The sequence below is a fragment of the Phaethon aethereus genome, assembly GCF_964289735.1.
Source record: "Phaethon aethereus genome assembly, chromosome: 18".
Taxonomy (NCBI): Eukaryota; Metazoa; Chordata; class Aves; order Phaethontiformes; family Phaethontidae; genus Phaethon; species Phaethon aethereus.
In genome coordinates, this window is record NC_138594.1 from 13861418 (window position 1) to 13889142 (window position 27725).

The 27725-nt window shown below is 65.0% G+C and overlaps 2 protein-coding genes across 2 annotated transcripts in view; both read left to right on the plus strand.

The window, feature by feature from the left end:
- Window positions 1-631: 631 nt before the first annotated feature.
- On the plus strand, window positions 632-17897 carry CYTH1 (cytohesin 1; the record flags this gene model as incomplete). The annotated part of the gene is made up of 13 exons (XM_082008212.1): window positions 632-653; window positions 10182-10264; window positions 11396-11460; window positions 12350-12416; window positions 12552-12670; window positions 13018-13098; window positions 13237-13349; window positions 13421-13569; window positions 13664-13775; window positions 16587-16663; window positions 16962-17033; window positions 17418-17572; window positions 17819-17897. 13 exons carry the CDS (start codon window positions 632-634, stop codon window positions 17895-17897), a joined length of 1194 nt encoding a protein of 397 aa, XP_081864338.1.
- A 539-nt stretch (window positions 17898-18436) lies between these two features.
- Window positions 18437-27725, plus strand: part of DNAH17 (dynein axonemal heavy chain 17) — a gene marked incomplete at its 3' end in the record, with an annotated part of 29278 nt that continues 19989 nt past the window's right edge. Inside the window, exons 1-19 of the mRNA XM_082008298.1 lie at window positions 18437-20779; window positions 21512-21705; window positions 21973-22165; window positions 22252-22351; window positions 22446-22531; window positions 22700-22825; window positions 23133-23285; window positions 23366-23449; window positions 23857-24024; window positions 24189-24368; window positions 24478-24746; window positions 24872-25067; window positions 25221-25367; window positions 25712-25820; window positions 26110-26213; window positions 26315-26455; window positions 26865-27008; window positions 27256-27438; window positions 27538-27706. Coding sequence (XP_081864424.1) covers window positions 20234-20779; window positions 21512-21705; window positions 21973-22165; window positions 22252-22351; window positions 22446-22531; window positions 22700-22825; window positions 23133-23285; window positions 23366-23449; window positions 23857-24024; window positions 24189-24368; window positions 24478-24746; window positions 24872-25067; window positions 25221-25367; window positions 25712-25820; window positions 26110-26213; window positions 26315-26455; window positions 26865-27008; window positions 27256-27438; window positions 27538-27706 — 3292 coding nt within the window. The 5' untranslated portion in view covers window positions 18437-20233. The remainder of the gene's footprint in view (window positions 20780-21511; window positions 21706-21972; window positions 22166-22251; window positions 22352-22445; window positions 22532-22699; window positions 22826-23132; window positions 23286-23365; window positions 23450-23856; window positions 24025-24188; window positions 24369-24477; window positions 24747-24871; window positions 25068-25220; window positions 25368-25711; window positions 25821-26109; window positions 26214-26314; window positions 26456-26864; window positions 27009-27255; window positions 27439-27537; window positions 27707-27725) is intronic.

Here is a 27725-nt window from a genome sequence, read left to right on the forward strand (position 1 = left end):
CAGGGAGCGGGGTGGCTGCCTGGTGGGGTGCTAACTCTGCTCCTTTTCTTCCCAGGGTGCGATCCGTGTCCCCCAGCCGGCAAAAGGCGCAGGCCCGGGTCCAGGACCGGCGAGGGAGCACTGTCTTGGGAGCTGCTGGTGGACACTGCTGCAGCGGGAAGGGGCTGCCAGTCCCATGTGTCTCCAGGACCCTAGCCCTGGGGGGCATGTCACGTTTGGTGTCCCCTGCCTTCCCCGTCTGGGAGCTGCTGTCCCTTCAGCCCCCCAGTCCCTGTGGGCTGGGGCTGCTCCCCTCTGCTCTCTCGTCCTCTCCTGGACCCCTCCCTGCTCCCTGCCCGGCTCCCTCTCCCCCCCCCCCCCGTGCAAGTCGCAGTGAAACCGTTGGCCCCTCCGGGCAGCCCCGCGCTGGGCGCGGGAGGCGGCGGCGGGGTACCCGCGGGGACGGGGCGCTCCCGCCGCGACCGCGTGCAATAAACTCGTGGTGCCTGGCGCGTGGCGTGGCGTGGCTCGGGGCGGGGCGGGGCGGGGGGCGGGGCTTGCCTGACCCAGCCTACTCTCGCGTCACGTGCCGGCGCCCGTAGCGGCCTCGGCGCCTTCGTCACGCGGGCGGGGCCGGAGCGGCGGCGGCGGGATGGAGGAAGAGGGCGGCTACGGTCAGTGCGGGGCCGGGGCGGCCGCGGAGGGTCCCGGCGGGGGTGGGGCCAGACGGGGGGGGGGGGAGCGCCCAGTACCCCGGAGAGGGGGGCGGGGGGCTCTGGCACCCCCACCTGGGCCGGGCCGCGGCGGGTCCCGTGACCCAGGGCACGCAGCCGGAGGGGGCCGGGGTGGTCCGTGATCCGCGGGAGGGGCGTCCCCGGTGGGGCGGCTCTCCCGGGCCGGGGGGAGTGTTTGGGCCGGGCCGCTTCCGTGTGCAAGACTGGGGTCGGCGACTCCGAGTCGTGCTGGGGCTCGGGGGCGGCGGGACCCGCGCCCGCAGGTGACAGAGCGGCCGCTCGCCCACGCGCGGCCTCGGCGGCATCGGGCGGGACCGCGCCGTGGGGCCGAGGGGGCGGAGAACGAAACGCCGGGAGGAAACCGGCTCCCCGTGCCCGCAGCCAGCGCGGGGAGCGGGGCCCGCGAGGCGAGCTGCCGGGGGCCGGTCCCGCTTCGCTGGCGGCGCGGCCTCTGCCTTTCCCGGGGCTCAGCCAGCGGCCCCGCGCTGCTTTGCTGCCGCAGCTCGCGAGCTGCCTGCAGTGCCAGTGCTGCCGAGCCCTGGGCCCTGCTGCCTGCAGTGTCAGTGCTGCCGGGCTGCCTCCGTGCCTTCCCTCCACCACTCGTGCTTTGCATTCAGCTACTGCCTCTGAGCACTGTCTGAGTTCAGGCTCTGCAGATCTGCAGGGCAGGCTCGTGTCGATGGCGTCCGTTGAATGTCTCACAAACCACCCCGGCTCGGGAGCCCACCTGCCTGGCACGGGAGCGCCTGGTGTGCGCCCAGAGCCCACTCCCAGGGTGTGCTGAGCAGGGCAAGACAGCTCAAGGGCTGCAGGTCCCCTCTCCCAGGCGTGTGCAGATTGCTTCCTCGCTTTCCTCTGTCCTCCATGTCCACAGAGCACTCCCTCCTGGTGCCGAGGAGCAGGACCGGATAGGAAAGCGCTGCCTATGTCTTGACCCTGGGGTCAGTCAGGGCAGGCAGGTTCCTGTAGGTCGGCAGGTGGGTTTTCCTCAAGCGAGGAATTTGCTGAGGAGGAGGCTGGAGTCTGTCTGGGTGAGATCTGAAACCAAGGTCCCGATGCTGCGAGCTGTGCTGGTGACCATTCTTCCTGGGAGCTGAAGTCACCCAGGCACTGCCAGTGCCAGTGAAGCTGCTGCTGCGGGCGGCGCTGGTTCATGGGCCGGCTTCCTCCCTGCCACAGTTGTGCAATGCAGACGATTAGGAGAAGCGACTGCGCTCGGCGGTGGGGAGTTTACTGTGCAAGATAAGGTGCAAGCGCCCGGCCCTGCTGGTGCACAGCCTGGCATGGGCGTTGTCAGATGCAGACCATTAGCCAGAGAGTGCTGCCAGGAGCAGTTCTGTGAGCAGCCTCTCGCTGCTTCCCGGAATTGCCTGGAAGACATCCTGGGTCATCCGTCAGCGTCAGAAATTGCCCGCTTACCACGCAGCGGGTAGCGCACAGGACAGGCAGCACAGCCACCTCCAAATCCTGCCGCCCCTGTTGCAGGGGCATCACAATCTGCAGCTGTCCTGACGCCCTTGAGCTCTGTTGGTTTTGCAGAGGATGGTCTGCTGAGACCTCAGCGTGGTGGGAGCATGACAGGGAGGCTCTTGCTGGTGGGATTGTGCTGACGCCAGTGTCTGCCCCATGATACACGGCCCCGCTCCAGCCGTCTGCCTCAGCAGAGAGCAAATCCTGGGGCAAGCAGCTGGCGGCACAGATGTGGGCTCCCCCAGCTCCTGCCAGGGCACGGGGCTGCGCTTCCACCCCCTTCCCAGCATCTCCCCACGGGGACGGTGGTGAGACCGAACCCACCTCTAGACCAGAGCTGACTGAGGGCAGCAGTGCAGGGGCAAACACCTCTGCATGGTGGGGCGGCAGTGTCATGGTGGGGGCCCAGCCTGGCTGCTCCTGCCCCTCTGAGCTGCAGCACTGGTGAGCAGCTGTGGGGAGCACGATTCCGTCCCGGCACTGTGTCCTGAGCTGGGCCCCATCTCGGCTCGGGCCAGGCCCCGGGGCAAGGGGGATTGGGCAGTGCTGGTAATCCTGCTGCACCCAAGGGATTACTGCTCGCTCTGCCTGGGGGATTAAGGGATTTCTCTAAGCGGGGCTGATGCAGCCTCCCGCAAAGCGGCTTGTGCCTGGTGGGCCTCGCTGTCTGGGGCAGGGTGGCCGGTGCCAGGAGGCAGGGTGAGCTGTGCGAGGTGCGGGAGATCCCCAAAGGAGCATGGGCTGTCAGGTCTCCCCGGCAGGCTGAGGGTGTCCCCACCTGGGGGGATCCCTATGCTCTCCTCGCTGCCAGCCCACACAGCCCTGTTGTGCTGGCAGGTCCTGTCAGGCCCCTTGGCACAGGCTCTTGCTGTTTCGGAGGCAGCCCAGGACTGCGGCGTGCACCTCTGCACCAAGGGGAGCAGCACCGCGGGGGGATGCTCCTGGGGGAGCTGCCGGTGACACACCAGCCCCTTCCCTGGTGTGGTGCAGGGATGAGCCGGGGCGAGTTGCTGGGCCCGGCTTGGGGAGTGGCTCTTCCGCAGAGCTCTGGGGCTCTCAGGTCGAAGACATGGGGACAGTGCAAGGATGGCACTGGGCTCGGAGAGGAGAGCCAGGGGCTGCGGCTGGCGGGGCTCAGGCAGCGCAGCATTGGGCAGAGGCAATTAGCCAGTTTCTCTCCTGCAACATTCGGGAGCAGAGAACGATAAGCCGTGTTGCTGGCACTCAGCAATTACACATCAGGGACACAGTGGCGCCCGCGTGTCCCTGAGCGGCTGTTTTGGCCCGTCTGTGTGTGGGGCCGTCGCAGCGGGGTCGGACATTTCTGCTCTGGGCCTGAGGGAGGGGGGAGGCTGCTATCTGGGGCTCTGATTTCTGGCAGGTGGAGAATCAGGGCCCAGAGCCATGGTTAACGTAACCCCGGGGTGTTTGTAAACACCCTGCCTCACCGGGGCAGGGTGCGAGGATTGAGCCGGGCATCTGGGTCACTCAGCGTAGGAGGTGCCTGGCCCTGCTTCAAGCTGGCCGGAGCACCCGTGGGTGCCCTTGCCACATGGGGTCCAGGCCCTGGGCAGGCACTTGCCACACCATGTGCCCGACTCAGCCCCCCCATCCTCCTGGCTCCTGTCGCCTGCCCTTTTGCCTCCCGGCGATGTGGCAACCAGTGCTTCAGCCCCTGGGAAAAGGGAAGTGGTACTGAAACCAGGTTGGTCGCATCAGCGGCGAGTGCCTGGCTTCTTTTGCAGCCCCGGGAGCTGCTCTTCTCCTCCGCCTTTCCTCCTGCCTGCAGCCATACTGCTCCTGGGAGCTGGGGTCCCCTCCTGCCTGTGAGGGTGGCTTCCTCCCAGGGTGCTCTTCCTTGCTGCCTGCCCCGTCAGGGCTCCTGCCTGCCCAGCTTGGGTTCCTCCTAGCTCAGCACGTCCCAGTGCTTGCCGGCGCAGGTGAGCGGAGCTTGCTGGCTCCTGGCAACCAAGAGCCGGCAGCCGGGCTGTCCGCAGCACACTGCCTCGTGCCCCGGCAGGTCCGGAGTTTGTTACTCATGGCCGTGCCCTGCGCTCAGGGATCGCCCCTGCTTTGAGGGAAAGCTGTTGGTCCGGTTTGGGTTCACTCGGTGCCCGTGGGGCTGAGGGGATGCAGGTGCAGCAGGGTTGGGGGGGTGGGAGGCCTGCAAGGGGGGGCCTGTGAGGGTGAGCTGTCCCCAATGCCGGGATCCTGGGGCAGGACCCCCCCCCGGTTCCTGCTGCAGGACCCCCCTGTGCCCCAGGACCACAGCAGAGTGTGAGGCGCCTCCGTTGCTGCCAGGGCATGCCTGGAGCTCAGCCGTCTGACCGGCGTTGCCGTGGGACTGGCAGAAGGCGCAGCGGGCCTGCCCGTGCACAGCACATGGGGCAGGCTGAGCCTGTCGGGGCTGCGCTGGGATCGGCGCCCAGGCCTGGCGTCCCACGAGCGGGGGCCCTGGCGGCACCCCCCCCTCCCCACGCCTCGCCAGAGCCGCGTTGTCTCTTGGTGCACCTTCCTTTATGCAGTGCTGGTTGCTACGCGACCGCCGGCTCCCAGTGGTTAATGCTCTAATACGGAGGGATAAAACCACTCTAAAAATACCCTGCTGCCAGCCCCCCGCGGGGGCAAGGAGGCTGCCAGGGGCAGGCGGCCCAGAATGGGGGGGCTGCCGGCGAGTTCCCAAACTCCTCATCCCCTAAGTGGCTTTGAGCCACGGGCCGGAGCATTGGGAGCGGAGCGGGCTGGTGTGCAGGCAGGGAGCGGCGGGGATTGGCTGGGGCTGGCGCGTGGGCTCCTGCAGCTGGAGCTCCCCTGCCAGAGCCGCCTTCTCCGGCTCCAGCCAGAGTGGGGAGTCCTCCGGCTTCCCTGCCTGCACCCTGCCTGCGGGCCTGGCACCAAGGAGCCGGCTGCTCAGCCACACAGCACCTGCCAGGCCTCTGCCTGCTCCTGCCTGCCCCATCAGAGCTGGAGGTGTCCTGCGCCGGACCTCTGCAGCATGGGGACGGTCAGCGAGCTCTGTGCCTCCAGTTTCCAGGCCTTCCTCTGCCCCTCGGTGGCTGCCAAGGCAGGTAGGCGCTTCGTGCTCTCCCCTCTGCTCGCCACAGGGTCCCCGTCCCCCCGGCAGACGCGGCAGTGCCTGCAGCTCCGGCTCCATATGGCTCCTACTGACAGCGGTACAGAGAGTCCTTGCTGTCTCGCCGCCTCCTTCCCTCACGCGCCACCGGCCTCCTCAGGCTCAGGCCTCTGTAAGTGCTGAGCCCCGGCAGCACGGCTGGGCATCAGGCTGCCTTGTGTGGCATTGCCTCGCACCAGTGCCGGGTGCCACGCTGGGACGAGTGGTGCTCGGGAGCCATGGCGGTGGCCAGGAGGATGCACGCAGGCCAGCGTGGCTGTGGCAGGTCCTGCCCCAGCCCCTCGCCCTCCTGCCGTGCCCTGGGCAATGCGTGAGCGCTCGGCCACCCTCACAGCTGCAAGTACTTGTGGTTGCAAGGGCAGCACTCAAAACTGAAACCCGTGCAGGGAAGCCCGGTGCCTGCTGCTTTGAGGGTGCTGTTGAGGGCTGGCTGCCTGTGTGAGCTGCTGCTGCCTGTGGATTCCTGCCCGAGCACGGGACCGGGGGTGGCTGTGTGGTGGGGCACGGGGCTGCAAGACTTCCTCCGGCCAGCCCTGCGCCCTGCTGGCAGCTGAGGCCCAGCAGCAGCAGGCTCTGCTCCTCCTGAGACCCAGCACGGTGAATGGTGCGGAGACCAAGTGAGGTGCCTGCCGTGCTGCGCTCCCGGCACCTGCATGGTGCTCGGTGCGTGTAGACGTGGCCGAGCCGGTGCTCGCCTGGCTGCACTGTGGGCCAGGGGTCTGTGCATGGGGAGTGCAGGAGCCTGGAGCCGCCTGGGAGCAAGGCAGTGGCTGTGGACATGCGTTCCCTGCCCATCCACTGGCACAGGGAGCAGGGGTGACGGGCAGGGCTGGGCGCAAGCAGGACGAGGGCCCTGGTGGGCTCTGGGCGCGGGGTGCGGCTGCCTGGGAGAGTCTTTCCTGGAGCCGCCTGTCCCCAAACCTTTCTCCTGACGCACCTTGGCTGTCAGTGGGGAAGGATGGGGCTGATGCAATGGAGGATGCGCACATGGCGCGGTGAAAACAGGATGTGGTGCGCTGAGACGGGCAGGAAGTTTCTGGGGGCCCCACGGGCCCCCCAGCTGCAGGGCACAGTGGGAGCGGGCAGCAGCACCCCGCAGCAGAGTCCAGCACCCTGGCTCGTCCCTGTTGTCTGCCTAAACCTGGTGCCTTTGCCCCTCCGGTGTGGCCCGGCGCAGGCCCGGCGTGGCCTGGTGCAGGCACGGCGTGGACCGGTGGGAGGGTTGGCTAGCGCAGCAGCACAGCTGTGGACTGAAGGACCAACGTGAAGCTTCTGAAGCCCTTCCTCCTCTTGCTCCGTAGCTGACGTTCTGGGTGCTGTTTCTGCATCTCATGCTGCCAAGCAGGATTTAGCTGAGTCAAGGTGGCCAAGGCTCATGTAGCCTCTCCAGGCAGCTGACAGCGGGACGGGGACTCGCTCCTGCTGTAGGCACAGCCCCACAGGTCCCGGACTCTGCCGCAGTGGTCCTGTATGGACCGGTGGGGTCCATACAGGCACCCCAGAGCAAGGTGGCAAGACAGTGGGAAGCAACCTCCCCTGGGGACCAGCATCGCTTCTGGCCCTGCGCCTGGTCCTAGTTCTGGTCCTGTCCAGCCGTGTGAGCAGCCATGGAAGTCTGCACTGGTGGTCCCCACAGCCCTCCTAGTCCTGCCGAGGTCCTTACAGCCTGGACAGGACCTGGACCTGCAGTAGGGGTGGGGGTCTGGTGGAGCTGGAAGGGGAGCTGTGGCGCAGGGCCAAGGCTCTGCTGAGATGGGGGCCCCAGCTGGTGGAGGGGAGGGGACCCCGGCATTGCTGCAGCAAGCTCAAGATGTGCTAGCTTGAGTGTCCTGGCAGCCCCCAAGCAAGAAAGGGCTGGGCCAGCCCCCAGTGCCTGCCTTCGTGGGACCCCAGCACATCACAGCCCCAACCCCAGGGCCGAGGAGGGGGAGCAGGGCCCTCGCTTCCCCGTTTCCACACCCGGCCGGGAGCAGAGGAGTTAAGGTGCCGGCAGCCCCGGCAGGGTGTTGCTGGTGCCAGCTCCTGGTGAGGCCGGGATGACGCCCAGGCAGCTCTAGAGCTCATTGGCCCGGCACAGCCCTGACTCACCCCGGGAAGCACCGGGGCGGGCAGGTGTCTGCACCCTGAAACAAGCAGCAGCTGTCGGGAGCTGCAGGCGGCCCTGGTACGGCCGACGGAGCCGGTGGAGACGGCCTGCCAGGATGGTGCTCAGGGCGGAGGGCAGCGGTGAGCTGGGCCCAGGGGTGTGGGGAGGCTGATGGGGCTGGGGCAAGGGGGGAGGTGGGTGGGTGTCTCCGCGTCTGCCTCGCTGCTGTGCCGCCAACCATGCCTGCTTGTCTTAGGGCAGTGGGGTAGGAAGGAGCACGGGGGCGAGCATGGTCTCTGCGTGTCATGGGGGCCTTTGCTTTGGGCACAGTGGGACAGGGTGGTACGTGCTGCTGCTGCTGCTGCTCCCAGCTGCCGCCAAGTCCCAGAGACCCTGGAGCCCAGGACAGACAGACGAATCCTGACGGTGCCCCTTGCTGCCCTTCCGCTGCCGCCAGAGTGCAGGGTCCTCGGGCTCGGCTGCCAGCAGCAGCCCCTTGTGCTGGGGCCTCATCCTGGTGGGGAGCAGGCACCAGCACTGGGATGCCACAGTCCTGCAGGTCACTGCACCCCGACTCCTGTGCCAGGCTGAAGCCAGGGCAGCCAGCGCCTGCTCCAGCCTCCCCTTCCCTGCAGCTCTGCTGTGCCTGTGGCGAGGCTCCCCAGGCTCTCGGAGCTCTGCTCGGCGCTGCAGGGCGGGTGCTGTGCCGAGTGCTGGGGAAGGGTTAACGCCCTCTTCCTTCCCCAGAAAAGCTCTTTCGTCTGGGGTTTCTCTTCCTCTGGCTGCTGCTGACATGGCCGGGCTGGTGTCACGAGTGCTCGCCCTCCGCCGCAGCAGCGCAGGCAGGGAGGGACCTTCCCAGGCTCCGGTATAGACCCACCGGCCCCCTCTGCCCTGCAGTATCTCATCCTCTGGGGCGCCTGCCCCAGGGCCTGTCAAGACCCCTGCCCCCTTGCAGGTGGGCTGGGGGAGGCAGCACTACTCCTGCCCGGGCTCGCTTTGCTGGCTTCAGCTTCTGGCCCTTGGCCAACTCGCCTCGGGGCAGGTCCAAGCCTGGCACCTAATTTCACCTCCCCTGTGGCCACGGCCAAGGGGGAGAGTCCTGCAGCACATGCTGCAGCCCAGGGATTTAGAGGATCTTGTGTGTGGCAATGGGCGTGCGATGCAGCGCGGCCCTCCCGCAGCAAGCCCGGGCTTGCCAGGTGCCCTGGGCGCTGGGCAGGAGGGGCCGAGCGCCTGCGGGAACAGCACTGGGGTGCACGGAAGGTGCTTGGATGTGAAACAAGGAATTCTTTGAATCAGATGTATCGATAAGGCAAGGCCTCCGATATTTGAAGTTTAAGTAACTTTTAACCTGGTGCCATGAACTGGGTTGTCCGGTTCATACTTCTAGCGTCAGAGACTGAAAATATTGGGAAGTGTTGCCATCGTGTCCGGAGGGATGGTGTCGCAAGCCAAGGCTGCTGCTGACCTTGGCAGTGGGGGATTTTTGCGAAGGAGGAAGCTCGTCAGAAAGCCTGAGCAGAGACAGGGAAGTGCTGAGTTCAGAGATTTGGTCGTGATCGCCCCAGGCGCACGTATGGCTCCCACGGAGGAGGTGGCAGCTCGGGGAGGAGTGATGTGCGGTTGAGGACAGTGCTGGTCCAAAAGGCGTGTGGCGTCCCTGGGCGCTGGGACGGGGCAGGCAGCCACGCTGGGGACGCTCCGGGTGAGTCTGGACTGGTGGCAGCAGTGGCCTGGAGACCACGGCTGTGACGGCACACGGGGCCTCTGCAGAACAGAATGGTAACGTCTGGGGAGGGAGAGGGCAGCGGCAGCCCCGCCGGGCGCCTGTCCCCGGCACCCCCGGGCAGGAGGCAGCGCGAGGGCCAAGCCGGTGGGTGCTGCTGCCGCCTCCCTCGGGGACGGCGCTTTGGAGGGACAGTGCTTTGGTGTTCTCATGGGCGACCTTGGTGCAACGTGCAAGGGAGCTGCTGGAACCCGCGGGCAGAGGTGGGAGGCGCGGGCGGTGGATGAGGGCCCGGAGTGCTGCAGGAGGAGCAGGTGACCTTGGGGACGGGAGGGAACAGAAACGGGATGCCGTGTCATGCGGAGCAGGAGGTCGCATGCTGGTGAGCACCAGGAATGTCTTGGGAGCAAGGAGGGGCATGCGGTGGCCCTGGGCTTGAGCCTCGGGGATAGTGTGGTGGAGAGGGGGTGCCCAGCTCCTTCAGGGTGACAGGGAGGTGTAGCTGTCACCTGGCTTTCTCCAGGGCTGGCCCAGTGTGGCAGAGCAACCTGCAGGGCTCCAGCTCCGTGCAGAGCCCAGTGCTGGCACGCAGCAGAGCCACCAAGCCACGGTGGGGACCAGGACAGGCACTGACACCAGCCCAGCTGGGGTAGAGCACAGTTAAACGGAACTCAGTGGGGTGCCAGGGCCCGGGGGAGGAGCGCTGGACCTGGTCCAGGGGCTGTGCTGGTCCTCGCTGCCCTCCGGGCCACCACGGGCTGAATCAGCAGGAACCAGCAGTGCCCAGCTCCCCCGCTCCTGCCGCGGCCCAGCCGGGTGATGCCCTGGCTCTCACATTCCTCACGTGCCATCAGTGGCACTTGGCTGCTGTGCGGAGCCAGGGACGCTGCTTGTCGGCCAAGCTCCTCTGGCCACTCGGCAGCTCCGCGTCCCAGCTCCTGACGGGCCCCGAGCCGCCGGCTGAGAGCAGAGGCTGCGCCTGGAGCCTGGAAGGGTGGCGGAGATGATTCCCGTGGCCACGCATGCTGACCTGACCGTGTCTCTGCTCAGTGCCCAGTGACCTGACCCCAGAGGAGTGCCAGGAGCTGGAGAACATCCGCCGCCGCAAGCAGGAGCTGCTGGCTGACATACAGGTGTGGTGCTGAGGGCCACTGCCCGTGCGCACAATCCCCTTGTCCGGGACACGGCAGCCTCTTGCTTGGGGCTGTCCTCTGGGAGGCAGGGGACGACCTCCCTGCCTGTGTCGCTGTGCGGGGTCCCTGCAGCCCCATCCAGGGTCCCTCGCCCCGCTGCTGGGAAAGGGGAGCACGGCCTGGGTGAGGTGGGGAGGAGAGGCTGCCCTGGCTGGGGCTGTCTGTAACGGCCATGGGATCGGGGTGCAGTGCCCCAGACCTGCAGAGCCTGTGCAGGAGCAGGTGCAGGCAGGGCCATGGGTCGGGTCTGTGCTCCCATCCCCTTTCCTTGCCAGCCCCTGGCTCCTTGCAGCCTGTGGGGGCTCTCGAGGACCTTCTGGGGCAGAAGACTGGAGGTGCTGGAACTGTGGGGTAGGGTGACCTGGGCCCACGGGGCGGACACCGGCAGCTGCTGCAGGGAGGCCATGATCTGCTGCCCTACTGCCCGATAGCGCTGCCTCTGTGGGGCCCCAGGGCTCAGGAGAGGGTCCCAGCGGGGGACATGGGCCCGGGCTGGCAGCCAGCCAGCCCTGCTGGGCCCAGGCAGCGCGGCTTTTCCTTGCGGCCCGCAGAGCTCCGGGCTGTGCGCCTGTGCCGTTCCCTGCGGCCCGGGACAGCGGTGTCTCCGTGCCAGCCCCTCCCTGGCACAGCCAGGGACCGTGTTTCTGGGCCAGGCCACTGCCCTGGCAAGTGACTGCGAGGTCAGTGCTCATCTGGGACACTCGTCAGTCATGTCCCTGATTAAGGCATCAGAGGCTAATTACTGCCATATGCTGGGCATGATCTAAAGGGATTAGGGGGTAATTTTGTTAACCTCTGAGTCTCTTCCTTCCTGCACACTCGGAGCATGGCGATGCTGCAGGGCGATGCTGCAGAGCGATTAGCAGGGGGGTGCAGCCAGCCCCTTCTGCAAGTGCCACCCGAGCTGATTCAGCCCCAGGGCAGCACTTGGGTGGGAAGGAGGGAAGGAAGGAGGGGCTGCTGGGGCTTCCTGGGGGAATGGCCCCGGGGCTACCACAGGGCTGGGGGGCTGGTGGGTTTGGGAGGGAGGGAGGGAGGCATCTCCTGTCTCAGTGCGCTCTCTCCCCTTAGCGGCTGAAAGATGAGATAGCAGAAGTGACGAATGAGATCGAGAACCTGGGGTCCACAGAGGAGAGGTGAGTCCTCTGCTGTCATGGCAGCCCAGAGCCTCCGCTGAGCCCCCTCCCCTGCAGTGTGGCGACTCGCATCATGTGGGAGCCGTGGGCAACTGAGCGGTGCAGCCCCATCCCGTGGGTGCTGGTGTGGGTGGCTTTCCCAGGCACTCTGAATTCCTTGGAGTGGGAGCAGGATCCCAGTCTGAACTGCTGCTCCAAAGGTCTGTTTTTCCAAGCCTCAGCCCCTGTCTGGCCACAGCAACTGCTGGACTTTGTTATTCTGAACTGGCGCAGGCAGTGCCAGCCTGGGATTAGGGGGTCCCGGCAGCCGACAGGAGCTGACTCCCAGCGTCATTTCCAATCATCCACTGGGGCATGAAGGCTGTCACCCTCACACTGACCCCATGGGGGCCTGAAGGCTGTTCTCCTCAGAACCTTGCCACACCCAGTGTGCCCTAGCTTCCCCCTGTGCAGGGTGACTTGGCAGGACAGAATCACAGAATCATTAAGGTTGGAAAAGACCTCTAAGATCATCACGTCTGATCATCAACCCAACACCATCATGCCCACTAAACCATGTCCCGAAGTGCCACGTCTGCACGCCATACGCAGCACCCCTTCTGCACGGGGTGACACCGTGGATGGGGCACAGAAACTCCTCTTTGCTCTGGGGCCCAGCAGGCCAAGAGCCCCCCCATGCCGCTCTGCTGCGGAGTGGAGCAGACATGGAGTGGTGTGCCAGCTTCACCCCATGCAGGTTTGACGCAGGGGGCCTGGCTCGGTCAAAGTTGCTGGGCTCCCGTTCGGTCCAGGCTGACCCCCTCCCCACAGCACGCTGCCCAAGGGGTGAGGGGCCGGGCGGGAGGCAGCCAGGCCCCTCCTGGGCACTCAGCTGCTTTGTCCCTTGCAGGAAAAACATGCAGAGGAACAAGCAGGTGGCTATGGGCAGGAAGAAGTTCAACATGGATCCCAAGAAGGTACCGCGGGGTGGGCTGGGTGGGGAGCGGGGCAGCTCACCAGCCCGTCTGGGGCCGTGCTGGGCTGGGGAGGCTGCGGGCAGGCTGGTGGGGTCAGCAGCAAGCCCCAGAGCAGCGCCTCTTGCACCACTCCAGGGCATCCAGTTCCTGATCGAAAATGACCTGCTGAAGAACACGTGTGAGGATATCGCTCAGTTCCTTTACAAGGGAGAGGGCCTCAACAAGACAGCAATCGGTGACTACCTGGGTGAGAGGTACGCTGGCCTGGGGTGTCCCGGGTCTCCTGAGGGTGCCCTGGGCTCTCACCTCCTGAGGGATGGGACACTGCAGCTCTTTGAGCTTACAGGGCAGCTGAGGAGGGGTACATGGAGGGCTGGGCACCCTGAGTGCCAGGACCGGCTGGGGGGCTGCTCGGTCCATGGCTGGCACTTGTGAGAGGCTGGAATGTGCAAACCAGCCCAGGGCTCAAGTCAGGGGGCAGCTGCAGGTTTCCCCCCACAAATGAGCAGAGTCTGGAGCAGGGCAGAGAGACATGGGGCTGCTCAGCAGTCACAGGACTTGCTTATGATGCATCCCTCGTGCTCTGGCTTTGTTCCCGCAGGGACGAATTCAACATCCAAGTCCTGCATGCCTTCGTGGAGCTGCATGAGTTCACTGACCTCAACCTTGTTCAGGCCCTGCGGTGAGCAAACGGGGCCGGGACCTCAGCCGTGTCCCATCAGGGGAGACAGGCAGCGGGCTGGCGGGGCCTGTAGCAACGTGAGTGTGGCCGGAGGGTGCGTGCAGCCCTCAAAGCAGCGCAATGCCTCACTCTTCGCAGGCAGTTCCTGTGGAGCTTCCGGCTGCCCGGGGAGGCACAGAAGATCGACCGGATGATGGAGGCCTTTGCCCAGCGGTACTGCCAGTGCAACCCCGGCGTCTTCCAGTCCACAGGTGAGTGTCTGCCCTGGCCCCTCTCACCAGCCGTCCTGCCTTGCAGCTGACTTTTTCCTCTGCCCCTGTAGACACCTGCTATGTGCTCTCCTTCGCTATCATCATGCTGAACACCAGCCTGCACAACCCCAATGTCAAGGACAAACCCACAGCGGAGCGCTTCATTGCCATGAACCGTGGCATCAACGATGGGGGCGACCTACCTGAGGAACTGCTCCGGGTGAGGGTTGGGACACAGAGGGGCTGGGCTGCAGAGCTGGCCTGCTGCAGGCTCCCGGGCAGAGCAGAGCTGATGCTGTGTATCGTTGTACTAGAATCTGTATGAGAGCATCAAGAATGAACCCTTCAAAATCCCCGAGGATGATGGCAATGACCTCACCCACACCTTCTTCAACCCCGACCGGGAAGGCTGGCTCCTGAAGCTAGGTGAGTGCTGGCAGCTGGGCAGACATGGCCCAGGGAGGAGCTGGGCCATGGGTGTGATGCCTCTGGGCTGTGTGCACCTCGCCTGCTGGCCTGGCTCCTCGGAGCGTGGCTGGGTGGAGGAGTGAGAGGCTGGAGATGGGGGCACAGCCCCCACAGGGAAGGCATCTCTAGGTCCGGCAGCCATCTGTCTTCCCCAGGCTGGCCAGCAGGAGCGGACTCACAGATGAGGCCCTGTGGTGCGGCTGGGTGGGCATCCCGGGGGATTCTGCCTCTAGGTTGGGCAAGCCCCGGGGTGCAGAGCTGGTACTGGGGCCTGGTGTCGGAGCACAGAGACCACGAGGCCCTTCTCATCACCGAGTCACAGCAGGGTCCTGTCGGAGCAGGCCCACGGGAGCGAGCGGCGAGCTGCCCCAGGCTGCGTGCGTCCCCCCCTCCATGCCACAGACCAGTCCCTGCCTCACCTTCCACAGCATTGTCACCTCCGCATCCCGGCTCCACATGCAGGCAGCATGCATGGCATCCCCGCGGCCCCGCTGCACAGCCCGGCTCTCGAGGCCGGCGAGCCCGCTCCACGCCCTGGCTCCTGTGGCTTCTCCTCTCGGCAGCTCTGGGGAATCCTATGCCCGGGTTAAGTGAGGAGGGATGACAAGGCGCTGGCAGGAGCAGGGTCTGGTGGGGGCCTTTCCCTGGGGTTCTCGCTGGGGTCAGGACTCTGTCTTCTCAGAGAGGGTGTTCCTGCTGTATTACCATCCCGTCAGGATGGGAGAGGGGCCTTACCCCCCTCACTCTGCCCTGACTGGTGCAGAGCCCAGCCCCAGGGCTGAGCAAGTGCCGTCTGTCACCCTGGCTCTGGGGTGGGGGACATGGAGAGAGCCCCAGATCTGACTCTCCCGTCCCTGAGCAAGCCCAGGGTCCTGCTGGCGGAAGAGCCCTGTGCACGGCAGCTCGGCACCTGCTGCCGTTGGGGCCATTGGTGGCTGGGGGGGACAGAGAGGCGTCCGAGCAGCTGTGGGCCCCAGCCTGGCTGCTGTGTCTCAGCCCACACGTGGGGCAGGGAGGGACCCCACAGGGAGACCATGGAGCGGGGGGAGCCGGGCCCTGTGCCCCCCAAGCCGAGGAGATCTGTCCCACAGAGCCACAGCGAGCCAGGGCAGGTTGGCCCCCACAGCCATGCCACTGGCCCGGCCCCTCACGGCTTCCCTGCTGCAGGCCTGCCCCACTGACCCACGCGAGGCGAGGGGGGTTCTTTGGGGTTTCCTCTTTTTTTTCCTTTTTTTTTTTTTCCTTTTTTTTTAATTTTCTTTTCTCCCTCATTTGTATGTTTCCATGATTTTGGCTCTTCCTTTCCTTGCCCCCAACTCCAGGAGGTACGTACCCCTCTCCCTGCTCTGCTCACGCCGCTGGGGCTTTGTTTCCTTTTCGTTTTTAATTGCTGGTGATTAGTCTCATTGCTGCTGCTGCTAACCACCTGCACTGCCCTGGGGACCTCGCCTGCCGAGGGGACAGCCCTGCTCCTGCCGCTGCCAGGGCAGGGACGTGGGGTACCGGTCCCGCCAATGCCAAATGCTCCCCCAGGCCTGCTGGCCCCCTCCACTGCCCTGGTGCACCCCAAGGCCCGGGGGCAGAGTGGCCCATGGCTGCTCCTTGCCCAGCCACTGGTGGGGGCCGCCCGCCAGTCCGTGCTTCACCATGTTTGCAGGTAGCTCGGCCTGGCTGCAGCGCGTCTTTGCCTGCGGTGCCATGAGGGGTGGGGACAGGTTTGGGGTGTCCTCAGGAAGGGCCCCAGCCTGTGCGTGGGGCGTCGGGGGTGCCGAGTGCCTGGAGCTGGATGGGAGCAGGCAGGAGCCGTCTGTGTGGTGCCGAGTCATTCCGGGGCGCGCAGCAGTCCCCGTGCTGGGCGCCGGTGCTGCCCCGGCTCCACCACCTGCAGCCCCGGGGTGCCGGGGAACGTTGATGCCCCCTCTGGGACTGCACTGGCCCTCGATCCCGTACGGCTCTGCAGGCCCGTGCTGACCCCGCAGAGCCCCGCACCTCTGCGGGCCCTAAACGCCAGGCTCCTCCCGCACTGCCCGTGCCGCAGGACCCTGCCTGGCACGTGGCCTCTTCCCACCTGCAGCCCTGGGACAGGAGGTGGCCTGGGAAGGGCCATGGGCTGGAGGGGCTCAAGCCCCGGGTATTGGGGTGGGCTTGGCTGGAGGGTGGCAGAAGGGCTTCTTCTAGGAAGTGCTGGCCCCAGGCTGGCTCTGGGGCAGGGCCTGGGGTGAGCTGCCAGCTGGCATGGGGGAGCAGGGAGGCAGGGGCCCTTCCCGGCGGGGTGGGGGAGATGAGCATGGCCCCCAGCACGCACACGGTGCGTCCCTGCGGGACCCGGGCAGCAGGGCCTGGGTGTTCGTCCCAGGGTGGCAGCACATCCAGCACCGCTGCGATGGCTGGCGCAGTGGCGGGGGAGCCGGGCCCAGGGGTGAATGGTCTCTGCAGCGTCCCCTGGTCACGCTGAATCAATGTTTTGGGTGGGAACGGGTGCAGCACTCCGGGCCCAGCACCCCTGCCGCCCTCCACCTCCATCCTCATCCATCTGCTTTCCGCTCCTGCTCGTGCCCTGCCCGGCGTGGTGTGTGCTGCCTGCTGCTGCTGCGCCCAGTGCCCGCCGGGCTGCCTGGCTCTGCTTGCGCCCCGGCGCCTGGTGCTTGTCTGTGTGTGTCCGCGTGGGCTCCAGCTCTGCCGTAGCCTCCGTGTGCCGCGAGCCTCCAGGCGCGTGCCCTGTCCGCGCTTTGCCGGGGTTGCACCCAACCTGCCCCTTTCTGCTCCCAGGAGGCAGGGTGAAGACGTGGAAGCGACGCTGGTTCATCCTGACTGACAACTGCCTTTACTACTTCGAGTACACGACGGTGAGTGACCCTTGCTCGGGGCATGCTGAGCTGGGGCAGGGCAGGGTGCCGGATCCACATGTGTGGCACAGACCAGGCACAGCATCCTCGTGCGGGGCTGGCTGCTTGCCTCTTGCCGTGCTGGGGTGCCAGGGACGGTAGGGGTGCAGGACGCGGTCCTCGGAGCAGGCAGCACTAGATGCCTGTGCAGAGGGGTGTTGAGGAGAGGGGTGTCTGCAGCATCCAGCCCTGCCTGGGGCATGCAGGTGGGGTTTCGTGGCGTCCAGCCTGAGCTAAAGTCTCTGCTTGGCCCCACCAGGATAAAGAGCCCCGTGGCATCATCCCCCTGGAGAACCTGAGCATCCGCGAGGTGGAGGACTCAAAGAAGCCCGTGAGTGCAGCATCGGGTTCCCCCAGGGCTGGAGGGGCAGCCCTGGTGCTTTGGTTGGGGCAGGAGTGGGGTGGGGAAAGCTGGGAGGTGCTGCAGCCCCTGCCCCCGGGAGAGGTGGGAGGGCCCCGCAGCGGTCACCACCTCTACACCTCACAGCGGCTGGGTGCAGACCACAGTCACCGGTCACCGCAGTGCCCAGGGCTGTTGGCAGGGCATGCCGGGGGGCTGTGGGGTGACGGTCACAGCATGTCCATCTCTCTCTGCTGCGCTGCGGGTGGCTGTGTCAGGAGAGTGCCTGCAGCCTCGGGGCTCTCTATCATCCCTCCCAGCCTGGGGTTCCCTTTGGAAGTGGGGGCTGTCTCTGAATGGTGTCCTCCCTTCCAGAACTGCTTTGAGCTCTACATCCCTGACAACAAGGACCAGGTGATCAAGGCCTGCAAGACAGAGGCGGACGGGCGGGTGGTGGAAGGGAACCACACAGTGTACCGCATCTCCGCCCCCACGCCTGAGGAGAAGGAGGAGTGGATCAAGTGCATCAAGTGAGTGCTCTGAGGAGCAGGTAGCAGGGTGCTGGGCAGGGCACAGTGCTGGGCAGGGGCACAGCAGGGACCTGTCTGCTGCGCTTGAGGCAGGGCATTGCAGGGCAGCCTGCAAGGATGGGGGGAACCGGTTTCCCAGGGGCACAAAGGGACCTGCCCGAGGCCCTGCCAGGCAGGACAGACCCAACCCTACAGCAGTTTTTGCGTGGCTGTGTGGCTAACCAGAGCCCTCATTCCCCCTATCAGGGCAGCGATCAGCCGGGACCCTTTCTACGAGATGCTGGCTGCCAGGAAGAAGAAGGTCTCCTCCACCAAGAGACACTAGCAGCCTCCACTGGCCCTGTGAGGCTGGCATGCCCCCGGCAGCTGGAGTGTCCCCTCTCCCTAGAGAGCTGCAGGGCTGGGGGCACGCTTACAGCCTGGCCCTCGGGGCCCAGGACCCAGCTTCAGCTTCACAGTTTCTTTACCATGGGGAGAAGGAGAGGGCGCAGGCATCTTGGTGGCTCTGGCCCCTCCATCGCTGCCTTATCTCCAGGACAGCATCTTCATAGGCTGGAGCTGGGACATGGACACCACTGCACGCAGGGAGCTTTGTCCTACACTGGGCTCGGCTGCGGGATGGGGAGCACTGCCTGCGTGGACCGTCCTCTCCTCCTGCCTCGGCCAGCCAGGCTCCATGGGCAGCCTCCCTGCTCCTGATCCCCCAGCAAGTGTGCAGCTGCACGTGCCGCTGGGTCCCCCCCGGCACCTGTGTCATGAAGCACTTGGGGTGTCCTGTCGGGAAGGTGCACAGCTGGTGGTTAGCAGCTGACTGTTTTGGGGTGCTGCAGGCACCAGGGTGAGGCACAGCAGCTCCAAGACAGCTGGGGGGGCCCCGCAGAGGCACGACTCCTGGCCCTCGTTGTAGCGGGCCTTGGTCTGTCCTGGGCTTCCCCACACTGCTGCCTTGGACCCTCCCAGCTGTCCCCTGCACCAGGGATGGTCCCCACAGGCACAGGGAGGGCTGAGGGGCAGGGCATTGTAACCGCCATGGTGTGCAGCGGTGCTGCATGGGGCACAGACGTGTCCTCGCCCAGCCGCAGGGTGCCGGAGCTCAGATGAGAGCCCCGGTCCAGCAGCACGGGGTGGCATTGCCCCCAGCATGTCCTTGCAGCGTGATCCCCTGGGCGAGGGGCAGGGGAGGCTGTGCCAGGGGTGGTCGTCGTCTCCTGAGCAGGCGGTGGGACATGCCTGGAGTCTGCGCCAGGGACGGCTGCTGTTGAGGGGTCTGGCCGGGCCGGGAGCTGCAGCCCCCCTGCCTCCACCTTGCAAACACCCGTGTCTTGTCCTGTTCCCCCAGCCACCGCGCACGGTTGGGAGAGAGGCGTGCGGATCAGTATTAGTCTATTTATCAGAGGTGTAAATACTCCTGTATAGTTTTCTCCTTTTAGATTATTTTGTATGTTGGGTCGTTCTGTGCAGAGGCCTCTCTGGAGGGCGGGGGGTGGCAGGATTTTTTATTCTAACCTTTTTCTCTTCTTTTTTTTTCTTTTTTTTTCTTTTTTTTTTTTTTTTGCCACGGCCTTGTAAACTAGTGCTGAGGTTCTGCAGCAAATAAACACTGAACCTCACTCAGCCTCTTGTGGTCTGTATGTGGCTCCGGATGGGCAGGAGCCCCCCAGCCCCACGGTTTCCGTGGTCGGTGCCGCAGTGTTGCCACATTGGATGAAGCTGGCAGTGCTGTGGCCAGCGTGGTCCTGGTTTGGGCCTCTGCCCATTCCCCTCCAAAGCCTCTCATTTCTTGGTGCGGTGGGAGGTGTTTGCGTGCCTTGTGCCCTCACCAGCTCTCAGCTTCCCCGGCCACCAAGAGGGTGCCTTGGGGACCTTGCTGCAGGGTGCGGGGTGGCCATGCTGGAGCGGGACGGCTCCTGGCCCCACACCCTGCGTGCCACTCACCCTGCGTGCAGTGGGGCTGGCACTGAGCTGGGGGGGAGGGCGGCTGCCCACCCGCAGGGACCCGCAGACCGGACCGGACCGTGCCAGATGCCCCAGCTGCACAGTGGCACGTGCTGCAGCAGTGCAAGGGGCCTGGGACAACAGGGGTGGTGGGGCACCCCCTCGGGTGCCCCCCGCTCACATCCCAGCTCTCTGGCCCCTGCCAGACGGCAGGGAAGGGGCCTGCCCTGCCTGCGGTGGGGGCCGCTGAGGGATCGTACCCAGGTAGTACCAGCTGTAAGTGGCAATGTGATCAAAAGCTAGGTCAGGGCCAAGGGCAGCCAGGCACCACGGAGCCCACGCCGGCCCCGCGAGTGAGAGACCTGGGCCGTGCGGCAGCCCCTGCCGTGGTCGCTGCCCTGTGCCTTGGATGGGGCAGCCCTTGGCACCGTGTCGTGAGTCCAGCCGGGGCGGTGGATATGTGGGCAAGCAGCCCTCAGCGAGGGCGGGCGGGCAGGGACGCTGAGGCGGGGCAGCCCTGCAGTTCCAAGGCGGTTGGGGCCGGGGCTGGTGTCGGTTGGGGCCGGGGCTGGTGTCGGTTGGGCTGTGGACGGTGGCTGGAGGCTGCTGGAGGGCTGAGGGGTGCGCCAGGCGGGGGAGCAGCAAGGCCAGGCAGGATTGGGGCAGGCTGGGGGGTGATGGGGCCAAGGATGGGGCAGGCTGGGGGACAATGGAGCCAGGGCGGAAATGGGGCCTGGCAGGGATGGGACCAGCAGCTCCCCACGAGGCTGCAGAGGGCAGAGGGAAGGCGGAGGGCAGTTGCGAGGGGCAGCACGGGGAGCGTGGAGGGCTTGGGGTGTGGGGTCAGCACAGCCCCTGGCCGAGCGGGTCTTTACCTGCCCCCACACCAGGCGCTGGGGAGCTGCAGCCGCGCCCGGTGCCGGCAGGATGTCGGTGGCGCCGGACGAGCGGCATGGCTTCCTGGAGAGCTTCGCCACGCTGCTGCTGCGGGTCCGGCCAGACAAGTGGAGCAAGTTTGTGGGCAGCGAAGAGGCCGCGGCCGTGCTGGACGAGTTCTTCAGGCAGCAGGACGTGCTGGAGCTGGTGCTGGGGCTGAGCTCTGCTGGGCAGCTCCTGCCAACCGCCTGCTTCCCACCTGCTCTCCGGGGCAAGGGCGTCTACTTCGTCAAGAAGAAGAGGGAGAACATCACGCGGGAGAACTGCCAGAGCGGGCTGCTGGTGGGAGACATCAGCCCCTCACCAGTGGAGCAGCTCATTACGGTGGTGGAGGAGGTGGGTTGCCCACACAGGCGGGCGCTGGGTGCAGGCTTGGGGCAAGTGGGACAAGCTGAGCTCCGTGCGCATCCCGCTGCCACCCGGACACCCGCTGTAGCCAAAAGTTCAGGTGGGCTCAAACAGAAACTGAATTACATGAACAGAAAATTGTCCCAGGCTCTGGCCCTGGCCTTGCGGTGGCTCCCAGCTGTGCTGGCGGGCTGACCAAGCCCCACCAGGACATGGATCTGGGTGAAGGTCACAGGCCTGGTTTTCCCCCGGGCCCCAGCTGATTCGCTTCCTCCCTGTGGTTTTAAAAAGTCAGCGTAATTCCCCCTTCCCCATGCCCAGCAGCTGGGAAATGTCTGAGTGGATTTCTCTCAAACTTCCCATAAATATTCCCGCTCAGAGGACTGCCAGCCCCGAGCACCTGAAAGCTGAGTCAGGCCCCAAGAGCCTCCTCAGTGCCGGGGCTTTTGCTCATGCACCAGCCCCCGACCCCGCTGGGTGCACCCACTGCGCTGCTCCCAGCACTTCCCAACCCATGCGAGCTGGAAACCCCACTACAGGATGAGGGGACTCCTGGTCGTGCTGACGAGAAAGAGGTCAGCAAAACCCACCAACGGCTGCTGGAGCTGCGGCTGGGCTGAGACGTGCTCAGACAGGCAGCAAGAGGGTGCACTGTGCAAACCGGCGCGGCCGCGCGTGGCCTCTTGCAATGGGGGAGCCCGACCGAGCCCTCTCCTCCAGGTCATGTCCCCGCTGCTCCTGAGCGAGGAGAACGTGGTGGGCTGGCCTGGGGTGGTGGTGGAGGATGTCGTGCGACAAGCTCACCGGCTGAAGAGCAAGATGTTCATGATGGCCGGGAAGATCCAGGGGAAGCTGCTGCTCCCGATGCCGGAGCACCTGGATGGCCAGGACGGCTCCAGCACCATCCTGGACTGGTGGGTGCTGCCGGCACTGGTCAGTACCGGCAAAGCCTGGGAGGGGTGTGGGGAAGCACGAGTCCCGCTGGGAGGGACAGAAGCTGGGACACTGTCTCGGTCCATGAGCATCCCTGGGCACAGCCATGCCCCAGCAGCAGAGCATCTTCAAGAGGCTCGGGCCAAGCTGCCGTGCTGGCAGAGGTGGCCACAAGTAGGCACGCAGGGCTCACCTGGGGTGCTGCGGGGCCAATCCTGGTGCTGGAGCGTAACCCAGCTGCCTTTCAGCCTGGCAGGGCCTGTGGACATCTCGGTGCTGCACACCATTGAGACCATCATCATCGAGTGGTCCCACCAGATCGGAGACATCCTGAGCAAGGACTCGGCACAGCCGCTGCTGGAGGGGCTGCACCCCCTGCCCAGGGCCGAGTTTGAGTTTTGGCACACCAGGACGGTCAACCTGCAGTGCCTCAACGACCAGGTACCACCTCACTCGTGGGCGGCCAGTGGCCGTGTGTCCCCACTGCTGAGCGCCCGCTGCTGAGCCCGCCACCTCTCCCCTGCCAGCTGCTCTCACCCCGAGTGACGGCGCTAGCCAAGATGCTGGAGAAGGCCAACAGCTGCTACTGGCCGGCGCTCCAGAGCATGTTCAGGGATGTCAGTGCCGGTCAGTGTCCCCCAGGTGACGTGGTGGGCAGCTGCTTCTCGCCCCTCCAGCAAGGTTTCCCCATCCCCGACACAGAGTTTCTCCCCTGGCCCAGGCCTGGAGGAAGCCAAGGACATCAGCCTCCACCTGCAACCACTTCAGATCCTTCTGGAAGAGATGGAGCAAGCAGATTACTCCCAGGTAATTTATGTGTGGCAAAACAACCAGGCACTCCCTGGCTTCCTCATCCGGGTAGAGGCGGCAGTGCTGAGCCCCAGAGGCCGTGTGTGGGTGCAGATCCACCCCGGCTCTGCCCGACCTGCGTTAGTGCGGCCACGGCCCTGCACTAACTGGGCTCTGCTCCGGCAGCTGCAGTCCTACGTGGACAGGGCGCTCTGCACCGTGCGCCTCCTCCGGACTCACTGCCAGTACTACAGCTCGCCCGCCCGCGTCATCGTCGTCCTGCAGGAGATCTGCAACCTCCTCATTGAGATGGTAGAGCCTCGGGGCCGGTGACGGCTCCAGCACTGAGCCACCACCATCTCCTCCAGCCGCGCCGCTGCGGGACCATTAGCGGGAGGGGTGACACGGGGCAGGCGTGGGGAGCCCAGCTGGGGTGACAGAGAGACACCCCAGTCAAGGGACCAGCAAAGACCCCACGGAGGGCTGGAGAGGGCTTGGGGCAGGTGTGGGTTGCAGGCTATCACCTGAGAGCCTGTGGGGCCCGAGGCTGGATGGGGGCAGGAGGAGCCCCCCACGCTTCCCTCTGCCAACGGCCACTACCTGCATCTGTCTGTCTTAGACCCGTAACTTCCTGAGCCCCGAGGACGTGATGAAGGGGCTGCAAGGGGAAACCGAAGAGACCTTAGAGGGAATCAGACTGAGCATTTCCACCATAGAGAAGCTCTTCCAGTCCTACAGCACTTACTGCTCTGACCTGATGCCCACGTTCCCGGTGGGCGCAGGGGATGGTGTGGGTCTGCCTGGCCCCATCCATGCCAGCTCCGCTCGCTGACGGCCCCTCTCCACTTCCAGGAGGAACTGCAGCACTGGGAGTTCCCCCCTTCCCTCGTCTTCAGGAGAATGGACTCCTTCTTGCACAGGCTCAAGACCATCGAGGTGACAGCACAGCATTTTGGGGCACGGCACCAGGCCCATGTGGGCTCCCCGTGCCCTGGGGTGGCCCCCCGAGAGCGGCACGGGGGCAAACTCTGCTCTGGCCCTGGAGTGGGCTGGGGACACCGGCGCAGGGGAGGAGCGGGGGGGGGGTGGGACCCCAGCAGTGGTGCATTGCTGGAAGCGCAACGGCATCGTCCCCAGCAGGACACCAGTGCCCCCGGGGCCAGACGGGCACCCCCAGCCGGGCCGAAAAGCTTCCCCGGGAAGGATGCTCCCTGGGAGTGGTGAACTCGCGGGACGCAGCCCCACACTGGTGCTGCACCTCCTGCACCCAGAGCGCTGGGGCACGGGGATCCGGGGTTTCCCGCTGAGAGGAGCCGGATGCAATGACGGTTTGCGCTTGCCAGGAGCTGTACCAGACAGCTATTGAGTTCCTGAAGCTGGAGAAGACAGAGCTGGGAGGAGCGAGAGGAAACATCCTCGGGAGCCAGGTGTTTCAGATCTATGAGGAGGTCTCTGAACTCATCAAGGGTTTTGCTGATTGCAGATGTGATCCCTTAGATCCCACGGAAGAGGTGAGTGAGGGCTGGTATGGAAGTGTATGCATTTGCTAATGAAAAAAATTGCTTGCCAGATCATGCTGGAAAAGCTGCATGTAAAACTGTCCCATAGCAGCACACGTGCTCGCTTTGGGGCACGTCATGGGGCTCAGGCCATCTGGGCTCAGTAAATCCTTCAGGAGGGATTTGGGAAGGAAACACAGAGGCTGCTTTATCTTAAATCATTTTGCTCTTACTGGCAGCAATTGAACAAGGACTTTGCAGAGTTCCAGAAGAAGATTCAGGATGTGGACAGGTGGCTGGCCACCATCTTCTGCCAAGGCTTTGACGACTGCAACTGCCTGGCATCCACTGTGAAGGTACCAGTGCCCTCAGGCACCCACGCACTTGGGAGTGACCGTGGGGGTGTCACTGGGCTGTTCTGGTGATGCTCTGGAGCACAGAAGCCAACGCCTCTTTCTCCTGCAGTTGGTTCACATGTTTGCCTCCCTGCTGGACCGACCTTCGATAAAGACTGAGGTTTCCCCCTATTACTCAGCCCTGCTGGGAATGTTTAAGGCTGAGCTGGAGAACGTGAAGGCGCTGTATGACGCCCAGACCGCGTCCCCGCCACCACACAGAGGGGGCCTGGCCATCAACAAAAACATGCCGCCTGTGGCCGGGCAGCTGAAGTGGGCTCTGGAGCTGCAGCAGCGGCTGGAGGGGCCACACAGGGACTTGTTCGCCCTCAGCCACCCGTACGTGCAGGTCACCCCGTCACCCCACGGGGATGCAAGGCAGCAGCCGGGGCAGGGTCTGGCCAGGTGTGTGTCTCCTCCCGTGCCCTGCTGCAGCAGATGCTTTTTTATCCCGACCTTGACAGTGTGATGGTCAGTGCTGAAGCTAAACTGGTGTCCAGGAAGTACGAAGAAATGATGGGGCTGCTTCAAGGTTACCGCGAGAGGGTCTATGAGGAGTGGGTGCGTGGAGCCGGCCAGGACTGCCACTTCAGCCTGGAGCAGCCCTTGATCCTGAGGGACCCTGGCTCTTCCCTCCTCAGCGTGAACTTCAGCAAAGAGGTGAGTGCTGGCGCAGGCAGCCAGCCAGCCAGCCTGGCGCGAGGCAACGCCAGCGATCCCTCACCTGAATGTAAATCCTGCTTTCTCAAAGGCTGTGGTGAGATGTCTCGGGTTTTGCTAACAAGCCCTGTCTCTGTCCATCGTGTCTTGCAGCTCGTCGCTGTTCTGCGGGAGGTGAAGTACTTGAACTTCCAGCAGCAGAAGGATATCCCAGGGAGTGCTGAGAGCCTCTTTGCTCAAAATGAGACTTTCCAAAAGTTTGTGGACAACCTGGATCTTATTGTTGGCTGGTACAATGAGGCAGGTTGCAAACGGGAGGCAACCCACCTGCTTTTCCATGCCCTGAGCACTGGGCAGGCTGACACTGGCTGGGGAGTCCCAAGGAGAGAGGCTTTTAGGTCCCGGAAGCCCAGGGGGTTGGAGTTCGTGGGGCACGTCACCGCCGCCCGGGTCCCTGCCCATCCCGTGGCTAAGCCAAGCTCCTGCCGCGGCCACCACACCAGCCTCCTTCTGCCCCCCGAGCTCCGTGCCGGGGGGTGGGGACCCCATTCCTTTGTAAAGCCAGTGACCTAGTCAGGGTGTCTCAGCGGCCGGAGCGGGGTCCTCTGCCTGCAGCGCTCACCTGCGGACACGTTGGCCCCCAGGTGAAGCGGAGGCTGCTGCCGGTGGAGCTCCCGCTGGTGGCGGGGGAGCTGGAGGCCGTGGACAGCCAGCTGGCCAGTGCGGAGCACACCCTTTTTTGGCACCATGAAGGTACAAACCCACCCTCGGCCACCCTCGGTGCTTTTTGGGGGGTGCCCAGCCCCTGGCAGTGTCCCACCTCCCACCCAGCGGTTGTCCTCGGGTCCCCACAGCCATCACACTCAAAATGCAGACCCCTGCCCTGCAGGCATGGAGGGGGGTGAGGCAGGGGGGTGGGCAGCGAGCCCTCCCCGCTGGTGAATAGCCCTGAAGTTCCCCTGCCCCACTTGCCCCAACCACCCTCGTTGCCTTGGCGGCATCTGCGTAACCTGCCGAGCTTGGACGTGCGTTGTCCTCCCAGGTGTCATGGAATACATCCAGGAGATGAGGGAGATCCTGTACGACTTGCAGACCAGGGTCCAGAAAGCAAAGTTAAACGTTGAAAATATCACCCAGCTGATGGAGGTAGCTTTTGCTGGCGCTTTAGGCGTGCCTTCCTGGGAAGCCTCCTGCAGGGATTCACCTTCCCAGCACAGCGGAGCAGCCCTGTTGTCCTCTCCCTGCAGGAGTGCTCAGCCGCTCCCTTGTTTGAAAGGAAGGACAACAAGGAGGCAGCGCTCTTGGACCTGGATGGGAAAGCAAACACCTTAACCAAGCGCCATGCTGCCATTAGGGATGCAGGCGTAAAGATCCAGGAGATGGTGGAGGTGAGACACGTCCCAGGACGCGTCAGTCGGAGTTGGATTAGCAAGGATTGTGTCCGGCGCCCGCGTGCTGCAACGCTCTGAACCCAGTGGGATCTCCCCTTCTGCAACTGCGAGCGCTGCGCTCCAACCCGAGGTGCGATTCCGTGGTCTCTGCTGGGACGAGGCTCCAGCGAAAGACCACTGAACACCGCGCACGGACTCCGGCAATCCGCTGCCCTCGCGGGTGGGGTCTTGGCTGCAGCTTCTGGTGTGGCACAGCTGGGAGAAAGGGAAGGATGCAGGATCCGTGCGACAGCCAGGCAGGACAAACCCACAGGGGCCATGAGAGAGGACCCACTTGCGGTGTTAGGAGCTGGTACGTTTGCTGGGTATTTATTGACAAATACTAGTTGTTTTTTCCTGCTTGCAGGAGAATGCAGGTCTGTTTAAGGCTGACAAGTCATCGCAGATATGGCTGGACTATGTGGGATACCTAGACAGAATCGTGCTGGACGGGCTCTTCAGACTCGTCCACAAATCTCTGCAGCTGCTGCTCGCCAACATGGCCCCTGACGTAGGTCCAGGTTTCCCCTGCGTCGTGGTGCCCTGCTTCGCCCGTGCTCGGGATGTCCCACCGCTCGCTGCTAGTTTATTCAGCCATTTGTTTAGTGGCCAAATGTGCCCGTCCCAGTGCTCCCCGGTGCGCCCGGGCAGCGAGCGCCAGAGGTGCCAGTGTCCCCCTTTGTCCCCAGCACACGGGGACCGCGGGGCTGGGGGGCCGCGGGACGTGAAGCACCATGCAGGGCGCTGACCTGTTTCAGGCCAACGTGGCCCCGTTGTTCGAGGTGCGCATGGAGCTGTGTGACAGCAGCGTGCGGTACTCTCCCTCGCTGGAGATGGGAGACGACAACAGCTTCTTGGAGCTGGTGGAGAGCCTGCTCAGCGATACCTACGCGTCCACAGTGTGCATGCCTCGGCTGCTGGAGGGGCAGCTGAGCTACAAGGTCAGTCCATGGCAGGCGGCACCTCCCAGCTCAGCTGGAGGTGGGCAAGGATGCCCGGACCCCCGAGCCGATCCCCAAGAGCTCTGCCTGTCCCTTCAGATCACCCTGGAGGAGCAGGCGGATCTCAGCAGGATGCGGGAGGAGGTGGTGTCGCTGGTGGTCAGTGCCATGACGGAGGGCGAGGAGTACAGTGCTGGCTTTGAGGAGCAAGCCCACCTGTGGCTGGAGGACCCCGGGGAGTTCCTGCAGCACTTCCTCGCCTTGGGCAGTGCCCCCAGCCCTGAGGA